The sequence below is a fragment of the Carex rostrata genome, chromosome 24 (genome assembly GCF_964058835.1).
Source record: "Carex rostrata chromosome 24, lpCarRost1.2, whole genome shotgun sequence".
NCBI classification, from domain to species: Eukaryota; Viridiplantae; Streptophyta; class Magnoliopsida; order Poales; family Cyperaceae; genus Carex; species Carex rostrata.
In genome coordinates this window covers 538,899-554,281 of record NC_135941.1, presented here as the reverse complement: position 1 = coordinate 554,281, position 15,383 = coordinate 538,899, and the positions used below count along the sequence as shown (strand labels likewise).

General features: G+C 31.3%; 1 protein-coding gene across 1 annotated transcript; it reads left to right on the top strand.

The window, feature by feature from the left end:
- Positions 1–8,173: 8,173 nt before the first annotated feature.
- PRIN2 (Serine/Threonine-kinase) lies at positions 8,174–10,327 on the top strand. The gene is made up of 3 exons (XM_078325714.1): positions 8,174–8,467; positions 8,561–8,659; positions 9,869–10,327. The coding sequence occupies exons 1-3, from the start codon at positions 8,228–8,230 to the stop codon at positions 10,073–10,075; spliced, it is 546 nt and encodes a 181-aa protein (XP_078181840.1). The 5' UTR covers positions 8,174–8,227; the 3' UTR covers positions 10,076–10,327.
- The last annotated feature ends 5,056 nt before the right edge of the window (positions 10,328–15,383 follow it).

Sequence of the window (15,383 nt, the reverse complement as noted above, 5' to 3'; positions counted from 1 at the left end):
CCTATGTTATTGCCTATTGGGCTCTCAATATCTGAAACGAAGACCCCATTTGTCAGAATCCTCCAAAACCCCAGACCGCACTATCTTATCCAGTCTAATTCCCTAAAACCTCTCAGAGAGCAATGGCGTCACCGAATTTCTTACACTTGAGAAATTATCAGTGTTCTAAATAGCTAGTTATAGCGGTTTTGGACTTAGAAAGCTAAGCTACAGGGTAAAACTGCGCTAATCGAGCTACAGCCGCTATAGCGCTAATAACGGTCCGCTATGCTATATGAGCTTATAATTGTGCGATTTTAATGGGCCTTAATGTCCAGATGATTTTTTTTACTTTGTCAAGCTATATCAATACAATGGAACATGTGCGGGCTATATCGTTATATCAATTAAATTTTGTATCATGCATTAATATATGGTAGTGGTATATTTTGAATATAAAATATATCGATAGTTTTTGAATTATGAATGTTTTGAATGACAATTTGAACTTTGTTTTAGTTCAATATGAATATTAGAACTTCTTAATCAATTTGTTTTTTTTCTTTTTGATGAGACATGTTTACTATTAGTAGAAATATAAAATATAATTTTTGAAAAAAAAATACTATTTATGATAGTTTTCGCTATAGCTACACTATTTGCTAAAGCTTTTTTTTAGTTTCTCCGCTATAAACGCTATTTAGAACCTTGAAAATTATCTTACTACTCTGTTTCCTTCTCTCCACAAATCAATATTGAAATCTCTTCTATCATTATCTTATTCTATCCCCTCTCCTTCATTCCAAACAATTTTGTACCCGACCCGTTAACCCCTTTGAACAATCCCGACTTGTTTGCCGGATGTGCGAATACAAATTTCCCAACCCAATACCTTAATTCGCTGATCATGTTAGTTTTTCTGTTTAAATAATTTGTTTTTTGTGTTAATTTAGTTGGAATTTTAACTAATTTTATCTTAGAGCATCTACATCTTTAGTACTATTAGAGTTCATAATTTAATGTGAGAGTGTTTCTTATTTAGAAACTATACAGTAAAGTTTCTTATTAAGAAATGGTTTATAAACTCTATGCCGACCAAATGATTGACTCAAATTATTTTTCTTTTTTAATTTGTTGTTGACGTGTCTTAATAGAAACTCTAAAATTAGAGATGTGAGAGTTAGAAACTCTAGAGACCTTAATTTTTAAAAAGTGGTTTATAGTTATTTAGAAACTCATTTGAGTTTAGAGAACATATGCTTCAGAGGCTTACAAAGAAGAATGAGTACTTTGGCGATTTGGTTCAAGAGATTGTAGATATATGCATTGAGGTTTGAGTATTTTCAATTTCTATTTTTTACCTTTTATGATGTGATAAGTTTGCAAATTAATTTTTTCTGTATAAATTGTGGGTTTAGTTCAGTTTTTGCTAAAGGCATATATACTGAAACTTTATTGGTGACAATTGGTGATTTAATATTGCTAATTAAAATCCCACATAGAAATTGGATAGAAGTAATATAAATTTTTGGGAAAATAGGGGAAATAAAAGCAGAAGTGTAGATGTACATGATCACATTTGTTTGAACACCTCAAAAGGTAGGGGTGCAAACGGGTTGGATATTATCCGACCGTATCCGACTCCGTATCTGAAAATTTAATACGGATATCCGAAATCCGACTATTCGTGCGTATACGGATACGGATATAGTTTTGAATTTTAATTATCCGTATCCAAATAGTAGATATATATTATATAATTTAATATGTATTTTGAAAAAAATTATGTCATTCACTATTATAAAAGGCAGATATCCATATCCGTGTCTGGTTAATATCCGATCCGTATTCGTATTCGTCTAATATTCAATCCGTATCCGTATCCATATCCGGAAAATAAAACAGATACGGATATGATTTTACCACTATCCGATCCGTATCCGATCCGTTTGCACCCCTATCAAAAAGACATTAATTGATAACAATTAAGAAGGGAGACCCTCAAGTTCTAATTGGTTTCGACTGGTGCTGCTTTTCTATTAGTTTTGAATTTCTGGGATGTTAGTAATAAATAAAGAGTGAGGCTATGGTAATATGCATATTACGGGTCGACCCGTGTTATGGATCTGTATCTCTATTTTCAAAGTTCGAACAATATATACGAACCTTCAAACATGATCTCTATATGAAAATGTAATTGAAAACCAACTTTTACTTTTTTTTTTTAATCTTTTTAGATAGGTTAAAAATATCTAAATAATGTAAAATTTGGTTGGTCTCTAGGTACATTTTAATATGGAGATTAGTTTTAATGGTTTGGATCGACTATTTGAACTTTGGAAATAGTCCAGTACAGATTGATCCGTAATCAGTGTTATAAAATACGGTTTCTATGCAGTATACGGAAGGCCACCGTATACCTCATATATGTTATACGGCCGCATATGCAGATTTTTATGCGGATTTATATATGCGGATTTTAAAATAAGAATTCATATATATTTGGAAGGATAATCTCACAACAGAAATAAGAATACACATGTTTGTAAAACAATTTTTGATATCCATTATTCTCTAATATAAAAACAACATACATATATAAGAATATACAACAGTAAGATCATATGTGGTACATATGCGGTATATGCAGTTCATATGCGGATCATATGCAGTTCATATGCAGTATATGCGGTTCATATGCGGTATGCGGTTCATATGCGGTATGCGGATCATATGCGGTATGCAGATCATATGCGGTATGCGGTATGCGGTATGCAGTATGCGGTCAAAATTATGCGGCCGAATATGCAGAACCGCATATTAAACAGCATATTAATTTTCTATGCTGTTCGGAACCGCATACGCATATACGGCCGCATAAACAACATTTTGTTACACTATTCTTAATGGGCCTGTTCGGCAAAGTTGGAATAAGGGAATTGGATGGAATTCATGATTTATTTATGCCGAACATCAAAAAGCCAAGTTGGAATTGAGGAGCAGAATAGATGTGTTTTTCCTCTTTTCTCAATTTCAGTGGGAGGCTGGAATAGAGAATAGCGCTAGAAAAGGAAAGAAAAAAGACTCTTTTTGCCCTTCATTTGAGTGATGTGGCACTCTATATTCATTTTAATACTCTTCTTCTTTCTTCTTGCTGCACGCTCCCAGAGGAGAAAATTTTCTTTCTCCATCTACTCCAATCCAAAATATCCAACTATCTACTTAGAGATTTGCAAAACTAAAACCATCAGTGAGATGGATACGAATTCTTCTTTCAAATGAGATCTGTCTTGTTAAAGCGATTTTAGTTCTTCGTGAACATCACGCGTGATGGCCTCTTCGCTGCTGCTAACTAGTTCCATGCCTTCGTCTCCGATTCATGAACTTCGTTACTGCTTGAGTCGTCTTCGGTAAAAAATTCATTGTAAGCTCTTGATTCTGGTAATTTTAATTTCTTAGTTGTTCCTTTTACCCTTTTTATTTTTAACGCTACTGGTAAACCATCAGAGGTGCTAGTCTGGTATGAATGGCAAAAAAATTGGCTGTCAGAAGTGTGGCAACAAATATCGCATATTGCCCCTTCACTGTTAAGTTATTTGCATTTCCTGATAGAATGGGTTATAGGCGAATAGCTCAATTAATTTTAATGTGGCCATCAAAACCATCAGAGGTGCATTTCCTGTTAGTTTGTTTACATTTTTTTTTAATGAAAATTGCATGATTATAATTTTATTTTTTATTACAGAAAATTACATGGCTATATTGTTATTAACAGAAATTTATTTATCACTTTATTGTTATTAAATATTTTTTAACAGAAAGTTATTAGTTGCATACATTTTAATTCATAATAAAATCAAAATTCAATAAGGTCATGAGAGTCATTTCCCATCATTTCTATATTTTAATGAATGTTCTCTTCCACTATTCCAATTGTTGAGGTTGCCGAACGTAATTGGAATAGAGAAGAAGAGTGGCCAATTCTTAATTCCACAATTCCTCTATTCTCCTCTATTCCTTTGCTATTCCTTTGCTATTCCATAGCTTGCCGAACAGACCCAATGTACATATTACCAAATCCTAAATAGCCACGTCATTTCTTTCCCAAGCTTAGACCTAAATTCCAAATTGCCTCTCTCCACTCCCGCTTCTCTCCTCTCCTCTCCTCTCGCAATCGCAACCTCAATTTCTCTCTTTTCTCAGCCTCTCCTCTCGTCAAGGTTTGTCACAAACATGAAAACCACACTCTCTCTCAGCGCAAATCCCCCCCTCCCTGACCCCTATGCGAAAGAGAAAACCATCCTCTCTCACATGTCGGTCACCATCTTCTCTACTCACGATGGATAGCGCAGCGAGAGCGATAGCTCTGTATCATGACAGTTTTGGGTTGTAGGTAGCAGTCAACGCTCTGCATCACGTGAGTCTCTCTCTCTCTCTTCCTCTCATATGTTAAGATCGAAACTGAATTTGAATATATCTTTTCTAGAAAGAAGCCAATTTTGTTAAAAAAATTGCAAATGAAATTGGTAATTGTTTCTTAAATAGGTGCAAATTGAAGCAATTGATTAATATGCAATGATTGGGTTATGATGTTTGTTTAAACGTGATTTATTGAAGGGAATGAGACCTTGTTTTGTTGGTTTGACTAGTTGGGAATGTTTTCAGCTGGTGGTGCATCCTGGAACTATATTTTATAGTGCACTCTGGTTCGTACTATGGCCCCATATATTTGTTTTTAAAGTCGAAATGATCAACCGAAACAGCTTAACATGATCTCCATATGAAAATATACTTGGTGACTAAATTTTATGGGTATATATGTTTGGTTGCAATATTAGAATAATTAGAATAGTAAAATTGGTATTTGTCTTATTATAATTGCTTGTTTCAACTTTTTGTGAGAATAGCTTGTTATAATAAGAGAAACAAGTTTGATTCTCTATTCTAGCTATTTTATCTCATCCAAACACCGAATAGCTTGTTCTTTAGAATAGCTTATTCTCATTGCAACCAAACATACTCTATATTTTCTAATTTTTTTGTACTATTTTTTAGATAGATAGAAAATCACTGCTTATAGTCCGAAAACTTTAGATCAAGTAAAATTTTACCTATTTAAAAAATTAGTAATTTTTTTTTTTCTGAAAAGTATAACATTGGGTCTCTGAGCACATAATTTATACGGAGATTTAAGTTCAGCGGTTTGAATAGATAGTTTGTCAGTAATCAAGACCAACCGAATTGGGGTGAATTCTAAGAATGCAGATTGAATCCTAATAGTGCAGGGTGAATTCTTAAAATGAAGCCTAAATTATGAAATGCAAGATGAATTATGATAATGCATGTTGAATCCAAATGCAATAAATAAGAAAAATGCTATGGATTCACCGTAATATCTTAATTATGCTTGTTTAATTATTTCTCTAATATTTAGATTACGACAATTAAGGAGTGTTATCCTAAGGTAAATATTTATCCACTGATAAATACTTGTCCACTTTCGTGGCTTCGTGCTTAAATCAAATAAGTCTCCTACTTTCATGGTTTAATAGTTTTAATTTAAACCCAATAATTTTATCCAATACTAGTATAAAATGTCTGATCAGGATCGGACTTCTAAAGCCCCCTAGGTGTCGGCACGAATCTCAAAGCTAAAAAATACAGCCCCTATGGTGACCCAAATCTCAAACCGTATACCTGAGAGGATATAGATTCGGTGTAGAAGCACCTCCAGTCCGCCCAGCTCCCTCCACGACGCACCTCTGCACCACCCACAGAGCTCCTCCGCGCCCCTCCAAATCAGTGCTCTCTCTAGTCTCTTCTCTCGCACAACACCTAGCTCCTCTCTCTTTTTCATCATTTCTGAGCTTGCGCGCGAAAAATTAGGAGCATCTCCAGCTTTCATTTTCTGGCTTTTACCTTGGTTTGGGCTAAAATGCAACCAATTAGTTTGAGAAAGTTGCCATCCGATTATGATCGTTTAACAGAAAATGCTCACAATTGTTTGATATATGTAAGACTGAGATACCAACAGGGCAACAGGCTTTGCACATAAAACATAACTACAATTCAAACTTCCTTTCTCATGATATAGATATTTCCTTTGGTTATGTATTGTACAAGGTTAAGAAGAAAGATATGAAATCAAATAAAAAGAAAAAAGTAACAGTATGCTAACAGCAAAGTTTTGTTCCAGTCATTAGAAGAATGATTTGTAATCAGCCAAAAAAGCTCTTAAATGAAAGAAATTTAATTAATTTAGTAGAATATTATATCACTAGCTACAAAATTCCGTACGCAAGAAGTTTGCCATAATATAAAGACAGATGAAAAGAACAAAAAAACAGAAATGGAATCAAGTTAAAACCAAATTCCAATACACTTGCTACACCCATATCATTTGCACTAAAGCTCAATTAAGTTTTATAGGTGGTCCAGATCTGACTTTTACTTCTTTTTTTTTTTTTATTATTGTAGTTGTAGTTTCCTGCTAAAATTTGTGACCTTTCGAAAATATTTTATCTAGATGGCCCTATTTTTAAGAATTTATTATTTTAACCAAAAAATAAGTTGGATAACTCCTCTAAGATCGTTACTGAGAAAAGAAAATTTTACATTTTAATTATGTATACTCTTTGCTATTTTACAATTACACAAGTATCAACCATTATACTATCTCATTCCTCAAACTATACCCGAATTACACTATCTCTAACCTATACATAGTCACCGATACATATTATCAAAAGCTACTAAGAAAAATAAATTATCTTGTTTAGCTCCTGATCTTCTTGTAGATCTTTGTTTGTGAAAAGAAGCTCATACTGATAAATAATGAAACATTCACTTGTCAGTTGTCAACAGATTCCTCTTGGCGATTGTCACATGTACATTAGGTATGATCGCAAAGAAGCTCATGCTGGTAAATAGCAGTGTGTGATATGTGCAAAATCTGATATGCAAAAACAAACAAAAAAAATCTCATCTTAGAAATTAAGGTAACAAAATTACAATGTGAGCTAGTAGATACTAGGTACATAGTCTAATTGAAAACAATCGACATTACATCAACAATAGAAAAAACTCAAAAATAATTTGTAATTTACCCTTTTGCAGTCTCAAGAATAATTCACATTCTAATATATACCAAGTGACGAACTATTGGATAAGTAATTGTTTGTTCCCTAACACAAACACTGTGTTTTCTAATTACTATGCAAAATGTATATATATTTTCAACAAGAGGATATGTATAAAAGTGTTTAGTTACCATGCTTGATTAGTAATCACAATAAACCATAACAGGTACAAGCTATTTAGGAAATCTGATCAAATTGAGCAGTTTAAAGTTCAACTTCTCAAATCTCAATTATACCAAACACAAATCTAATTTCTTGATAACAGTAGCAATAATCGTACCTGTTATTTAGCAAATTCTTCACATCTCCCATCCTCTAAGAGACTAAGACACTATGATAAACAATACATCTCATCACATCAGTAGCCACCTCAAGTTCTTTGAGTGTGTGCCAGTGACCCCATCCCATATGCGACACGTCAGGAACGACTGGTATTGCATGAACGCTGATTAGTTTATTAATCCGACCCGTTGATCAAATTATTGATGAACGGTTTAAATTTAGAGGTTCAATATATAGAGATATAAAAATTAAAAACAGTGGAATCTACCTTATAATTTATATATCGATGATATAATATAAAAATCTCAAACATAAGCAGTCCTAAGAACATCTACTTAGTAAAATTAAGAAGAAATTAAAAATAAATGTAAAGAAGTAAATAGAAATTAAATTAAATATTATTTTTAAATCTCTACTCGTACTGTCGTACACTTGATTTTTACATTTTTTTTTTATTGACCACATCAACAGTTTTATTATGAAAGAGACAAGAAAAATCAATAAAAATAGTTATAAAGCATTTTTTTAGTAATAATGTTCCTACATTAAAAATTATGTTACATATCAAAAGGTGAATAAAACGTATCAACATATTTTTAGAAAAAAAAAAAAAAATTCCAACGCAGATGATGACTTGGATTTAAATCTGTTATGGGTAATGAATGGAGACTAGTTCTAAATCATTGGGCCTTGGGCTCCCCATCCTGAAATTTTATCTATTACTGGGCTCTGTCCCTGAAACGTGGACCCCACTCGTCAGAACTGCTTTCCTCCAAAACCCCAAAGCGCCCTATCTTATCCATAATTCCCTAAAACCTCAGATAGCAATGGCGTCAACTAATCTCTTTCCCTTGAGAAATTCTCTCTCTCCCTCTGGCATCTCTACTCTGTATCCATCTCTCCACAAATCAATTTCAAAATCTCTTCTATCATTCTCATATTCTACCCCCTCTCCTTCATTCCAAACAAGCTTTATCCGAACCGTTAACCCCTTTGAACAATCCCGGTTTGTTTGCCGGATGTGCGAATACAAATTTCCCGACCCAATACCTGAATTCGCTGATCATGTTAGTTTTTCTGTTTAAATAATTTGTTTTTTGTGTTAATTTGGTTGGAATTTTAACTAATTTTACCTTAATTGCAAACAATTTTGATTGTAGGAAACTGAGAAGTTTAGGGAACATATGCTTCAGAGGCTCACAAAGAAGAATGAGTATTTTGGCGATTCGGTTCAAGAGATTGTAGATATATGCACTGAGGTTTGAGTATTTACAATTTCTATTTTTTACCTTTTTTGATGTGATAAGTTTGGAAATTAAATTCTCTGTATGAAATATGGATTTAGTTCAGTTTTTTTGCTAAAAGCATATTCCCTGAAACTTCATTGGTGACAATTGGTGATTTAATAATGCTAATGAAAATCCCACAGATAATTCGATAGAAGTAGCTTTAGGGAAAATAAAAGCAGAAGAGTGTGTGTGTGTATGCTCACATTTGTTTGAAGACCTCAAAAAGACATTAATTGAGAACAATTAATAAGAGTGATTCTGAAAATTCTAACTGGTTTGTATTGGAGCTGCTTTTCTATTAGTTTTGAAATTCTTGGATGTTTATAATAAATCAAGAAATGGTACTATGCATAGCACAAATTGGTCTGTACTACGGATCAGTATTTTTGTTTCCTAAGTTCAAATAGTTGATCTGAACCGTTCTACATGACTTCCATATTAAAATATATCTACAAACTAAACTTACATTTTAAGAATTATTTTACTATTTCTTAGATAGGTCAAAAATCACTACTGAATCTTTAGATCAAGTAATTTTCCACCTATCTAAAAAAATAGTAAAATGGTTTTTAAAAAAATTACATTTTCATATGAAGAACATGTTGTATGATTCAGATCAATTATTTGGACTTTGAACATGGAGATATTGATCCATAGTACGGACCAATATGCGCTATGTACATTACTTGTGGCCCTGCACAAAAAACAATATATTTTTAGCTTTCCTATGAATTACTTTCCTAATTTTCTTATAAGCATTACATTCATGTGCAATTGGGTGTTTTAACTTTTTATTTATATATGACACTGCTTATAGAGTTATAGTTGGCATTCTAAATTTGATATTACAAAGGAGAGCTTTCTATTAGGCATGACATTCATGTAAACTAAACAATTGAAGCTACTTTTCAATTATTTTCACATTTCTGGGATGTTTCTAATTCCTTATGTCATGCATTAATTCATGTGCTACAATATCATTTATCTTTCTTAATTTTATATGCCTACATGCATTGTAATCATATATTGAGCAATAACTAACTATTTAGAGAAAGAAAATCAATTATTTGCTCACTTGAAAATAACTGTTCACCTTTTATTTTATTTAGGTATTAATCCTTATTAACCTTTTTTTTCTTTATTAAATTGTGTTTATTGTTATACTACATAACACCACAGATATTGAACAATTTTTTGCGCACTGAATATGGTGGGCCTGGGACCTTGATGGTTATCCCTTTCATTGACATGGCCGATGCCATCAGAGAGAAAGAACTCCCGGGTGCACCTCAAGCTGCACGTGCCGCTGTCGTGTGGGCCCAAAACAACATCGACAATCATTGGAAGGAGTGGACTGGAGAAGGAGAAGGGGAAGGAGAAGAGTGATTAATTTTCTCTATTTTTTAGGGTGTGTTTCTTTTTTCTTTTTCTTTTTTCCTTTTACTGGTATTTAAATAGATTGTGGTAGAATTGTAGACTATCTAGCTGTCCTTTTCTTGTCTATTTGCTGATAAATTTTTTTGTTTCCGTATAACTGTTTGAGCTTTTAAATTTAATGTAATATGTTCAAATTTTGTGCAATGAACTTTTTCTTCTAAAGAAACACAAATAGGAAAAGCAAAAAAAGGAGCTTGCCAACACAAGTGCTCCTATTCTATTGGAACACAATAAAAAAGTTATCATGGATTTAAATCTTAGTTTTTTCAATTTTTATTTTATTGACATACTAAATTAAGGTTCTTCGGCTTATCTTGACTCACAAAAGACCTGTAATTAGAGGTGTTAATTGTTATTTTTCCGAAGCGGGCCGGAGTTAGCCAGACCCGACACAAGTCGAGTATTTTTCGGTTGAATTCTAAGAATATATTAAATATAATATATTTTGCAATTCAGACATCAAAATGTGATTAGGTGTAGTCGTTAGAAGCTGATCTTCTATGGTTGAAATCTCTTTTTTTTTTTAAAACCTTCACAGAAGCTGCAAAGTCGTGAGGGGGAATTGAACTCTAGACTTTTAGGTACAACAACTCGAGAACTTTTTTCTAGCCAATTGTGCTACCTCTCATTTCTTCTATGGTTGAAATCTCAAGATCAAGTTTCGTAGGAGAATTTTTGTCTCTAAAGCCACACCAAAAATTTAAATAATCCTAAAATATTCATTAAATTATTAAAAAATATAAGAAAACATATAAAATGGGTCGGGTTGCTTGTGGATCATTTTGATCCGTGATGGGTCAAAATTTTTGGATTTATATGCTCACATTTGTTTGAAGACCTCAAAAAGACATTTTTTGAGATCATTTAAGAAGAGTGACCCTCAAATTCTAACTGGTTTATATTGGTGCAGCTTTTCTATTAGTTTTGAATTTCTTGGTTGTTTGTAATAAAAAAGAGTGATGCTATGGTAATATGCATATTACAAATTAATCCATGTTATGAATATATATTTTTATTTTCAAAGTTCAAATAATCGGTCCGAACATTTAAAAGTGGTCTCCATATGAAAATATACTTGAAATTTATTTTTTGTATCATTTTATATTTTTTTACTATTTTTTATAGGTAAAAAATCCCTACTTCTGTATGATCCAGAATTTTTAGATCAATTGATATTCTACCTATTTAAAATAATTATAAAAGAAATTAAAAAATGTAAAATTTGGTCTACAAATAAATTTTTATATGGAGATTATTTTTAATGGTTTGAATCAACTGTTTGAATTTTTAAAAATAGTATGAATCGATTCATAATGTACATATTACCAAATTTTCTTTTTAAGCAGTACATTCATCTGCAATAGTGTGATTTATCTCTTTTATTTATAAATGACACTGCTTATAGTTGGCATTCTAAATTCGATATTACAAAGTAGAGCTTTCTATTAGGCATGACATTCATGTAAACTAAACAGCTGAAGTTACTTTTCAATTATTTTCACATTTCTTGGAAGTTTCTAATTTCTCATGTCATGCATTAATTCATGCGCTACAATAGGATCTATCTTTCTTAATTTTATATACCTACATGTATTGCAATCATATATTGGGCAATAACTTACTATTAATTTTTTTTTAAATAGAATCCATTTTAATTATTTTAATGAAAAAAGCACTCTTAATCTGATTTTATAAAAAGCAGTAGGAATCGGTGGAGAGGGCAATAAATATAAATAACCGATTGTAGATTCTTTAAAACTAAATTAAAAAATTTTCCCCATTGATCTCTACAATCGGTAGAGATGTTTTTTATAAAAACTAGATTAATAGTGCTTGTTTCATTAAAATAATTAAAATTGATTCTATTTAAAAAAAAAATCCTTCCTATTGAGAGAAAGGCATGAAAATAACTGTTCATCTTTAATTTTGTTAATGTTTTTTTTAATTATTAAATTGTGTCTATTATTTTACTACATAACCCGACAGGCATTGAACATTTTTTTTTGCACTGAATTTGGGACGGATCCGTATCCTCCCAGTTATCTGATTAAACACAATTGAAATGGACTGCCCCAGATTTAATTTCACCCAGTGGGTGATCGAAATGACAGTAGGAGGCAGTATTATTTGTGCTTTGAGATGCGTGCCAAGTTAAAATTTTCATTTTTGGACCGTTCGATTCAATTCTACTCAGGTAATCTGAGGGGATACAAATTCGGGACCTTGATTCATTGACATGACGGATGCTACAAGGGAGAAAGAGCTTCCGGGTGCACCTCAAACTGCACGTGTTGTTTGTTAGATATGTGTTCTAAAAGTTATGTTATATTGATCATTTTTACATGTTATGTTTATGAATTGGATGTTACATGCATTTTGTTCCATGAAATTTATGTTTATCTATACAAGTGTTCAAGAAAATGTTCTTGGTCTTGAACTATAGAACTCTATATGATGACAAACATAAATCTCTAAAATGTTCACAAACTTGGTTATTAGCATGGAACACTAATATACCATGATAAATTTGTCATGTTGATTAAAGTACATTGTAGTTCTATAAATGTTGATAAAGGCTTATCGTTTAATAACATGAGTATATGAAAGGTTTCATATATTGAACAGACCTAACGAATAAAAATATTATATGGGTTATGTTAGTATCATTAATATTTTAATTGTGTCTCAGAATTCTAAGATATGATATGTATTTCTTTTTCGTATGAGAAATATATAATGTAATTAGTATTAAAAGTTGTTTATCATAAGTGGTGATAAAAATATTAGTTCCTTATATATAACTTGTGCGGGAGAAAGTTATATGTCAATAGTATCATTGCCCCTCATTTATAATGAGTGATGATATTTTATGGGCCCCTTGGTAAAGTACAATTATAATGCATGCAATATAACTGAAGTGCAGTTATATATTTATAGTTTACTTAAGAGACTAAGAAACGAATATAATACAAAGATGACACAGTCCGACTTTGTATATTATTCATAATATCACGTGGCAAGGAATAAACACAAGTAATGTTATTTGTAACGTTACTTTAAAAGATCATGTATTGTAAAAATGATACTTTACATCTATGTTATTTGGGTAACTATAATGTATAGCTAGAATACCGTTTATAGTTTATGGTAATAAAATGTTTTATGCAATTGCCAACATAACACAGATCCTCCATATAGGTCACACCAACTGAACGAGAAACAAGAATGATATTTTATTTATATGATGTATATTGTTTCATATGACATGAAATAATATATATGTCATAAATAAATATCATGGCTGCTTAGAACGAAGATAAATTTATGAGAAGTGTGCATTTATATTATTTGGTATAATATGGTGCATATTATATAGTATAATACACATGACACATAATTAATAATGTGCAAAACATTGTTATAACATAAGTTTATTAAAACCCAAAATGAATATGAGTTGAGGCTAGTATTGTAGCACTTACTGTAGCTAACACTGTAGCAGTTACTGTAACGCGCACTGTAGCAGCAGCTAGGGTTGACTCTTTTGATAAGGAGAATTATACTAGGAATGTTACATAATGGAAACCCTAGTATATTTGTATATAAAGAGAGGTCGAGAAGGTATTCAATAAGTTGCAAAAAAAAATTTGAAAATTTATTTCCTTCTCTTCCTCTCCCTCCTAGTCGCCATCCCTCTTCCTCTCATATTATTGATTTCTCTAATGAAGAATTAGTAGAAGAACAAGAAAGGTTATTAACTAGGTTCTAAGCTTAGATTAGATTAAGATCTCTAGCAAGATCTTTCTAATCCTTGTTTAGTTCAAGGTGAACACTAGGAGGCCGTTTCGACAAACGAAGGTATCCAAGAGACCTAGAAGAGAATTCGATTTCTCTCTATTTACCAAATTGACATTTGGTAGAGGTATATCTAAATCACTTTTAGTATATAAATTTGTGATGAATGAATGAGTAGATAATTATTTGTGCATATGAATTGGTTGAATAAAATTAGCATAATAAAGTAGATCTGTAGATGCTTGTAAGAAGGTTAAAATTTTCGAATTTATTGCCTTGCCGCATCATGCAATCCTTCATTATTGTCGTGTGGGCCAGATTGTCAGAACAACATCGATAAAAATTGGAAATAGTGGACTGGAGAAGAGTGATTAGTTTTCTATATTTTTAAGAGTTTGTTTTAATTTTTTTTAATATGTTATTTTGCCTTTGGATTTAATAGTTGGGTCTTACAAATAGAATGAGATACAATTGTAGAATTATTGAGTTGTGCTTTTTGTATGCATTTGCTGATAATGTTTGTGATTTTAAATTGAATTTTAATATGCATAAATTTAGCTCAACAAATATTTTTAATAAAAAATATAAATAGGGAAAGCAAAAAGGGCTTCCCAGCAAAATTGTGCATGTCTCCTATTCTATTTAAACATAATTAAAAGATTAAATAGATTTAAATTTTTATTTGCTTAAATTTGAATAATTTAGCTTCTTTGTCACCGGAAGAAGTAGATAATTGTTTTCCTTTTGTTTTATGCCTTGACATATTAAATTGAGGATCTTGAATTTATCTTGATTCACAATCGGTAGGATCAATTCAATATCTCTAATATATGGGCTGAATATTTTTTGAATTAAAGTATAAGAATATATCAAATATAATATATATTGCAATTTAGAAATTAAAATTTATTAGATATATTGGTTTGAAACTCATGATATAGGAGATAGTTTCAAAAGAGATGTAAAATTAAATAAAATTTAGTTCCCACCAATATCTTTGTACTAACTTTGATTAAATTATGTAAAAACAATTCATTATTGGCTTTAAAAAATCAATACTATGTTATATGACTGGTATAAGTAGATGTTTTTTTTTTTCTTTTTTTTTTTCTGAAGATGATTATTTTCCGAATAACTCAATTGATGTTAAGACCTTTATATATAGAGTGAGAATGAATATGAAAAATGTGATAATACAATACTACTGTTGTGATCTTGATAACGATGAACGAACAAATAAGTGTGAATTGAAAATTTGTGACAATGCAAATGACATGAAAGATACATGTAACTTTTAAACGCACGCTGAATAAATATAATATGTAAGTCGATGCAGATTAGATTAGATTTGATGGAAACTTCAATTCAACCTATAATTTGGAAAAATAATTGTTTTTATCTTTAATAATATAAGCAATCGCTTTGATTTAGAAATCAATAATCAATATATACAACAACAATA

Bases quoted from the DNA above. Each gene is read 5' to 3' on its own strand.
- PRIN2 (XM_078325714.1), top strand. From the start codon at position 8,228: ATGGCGTCAACTAATCTCTTTCCCTTGAGAAATTCTCTCTCTCCCTCT. The intron at 8,468-8,560 runs GTTAGTTTTTCT...TTTTGATTGTAG, and splicing joins TACCTGAATTCGCTGATCAT to GAAACTGAGAAGTTTAGGGA. The intron at 8,660-9,868 runs GTTTGAGTATTT...ATAACACCACAG, and splicing joins TTGTAGATATATGCACTGAG to ATATTGAACAATTTTTTGCG.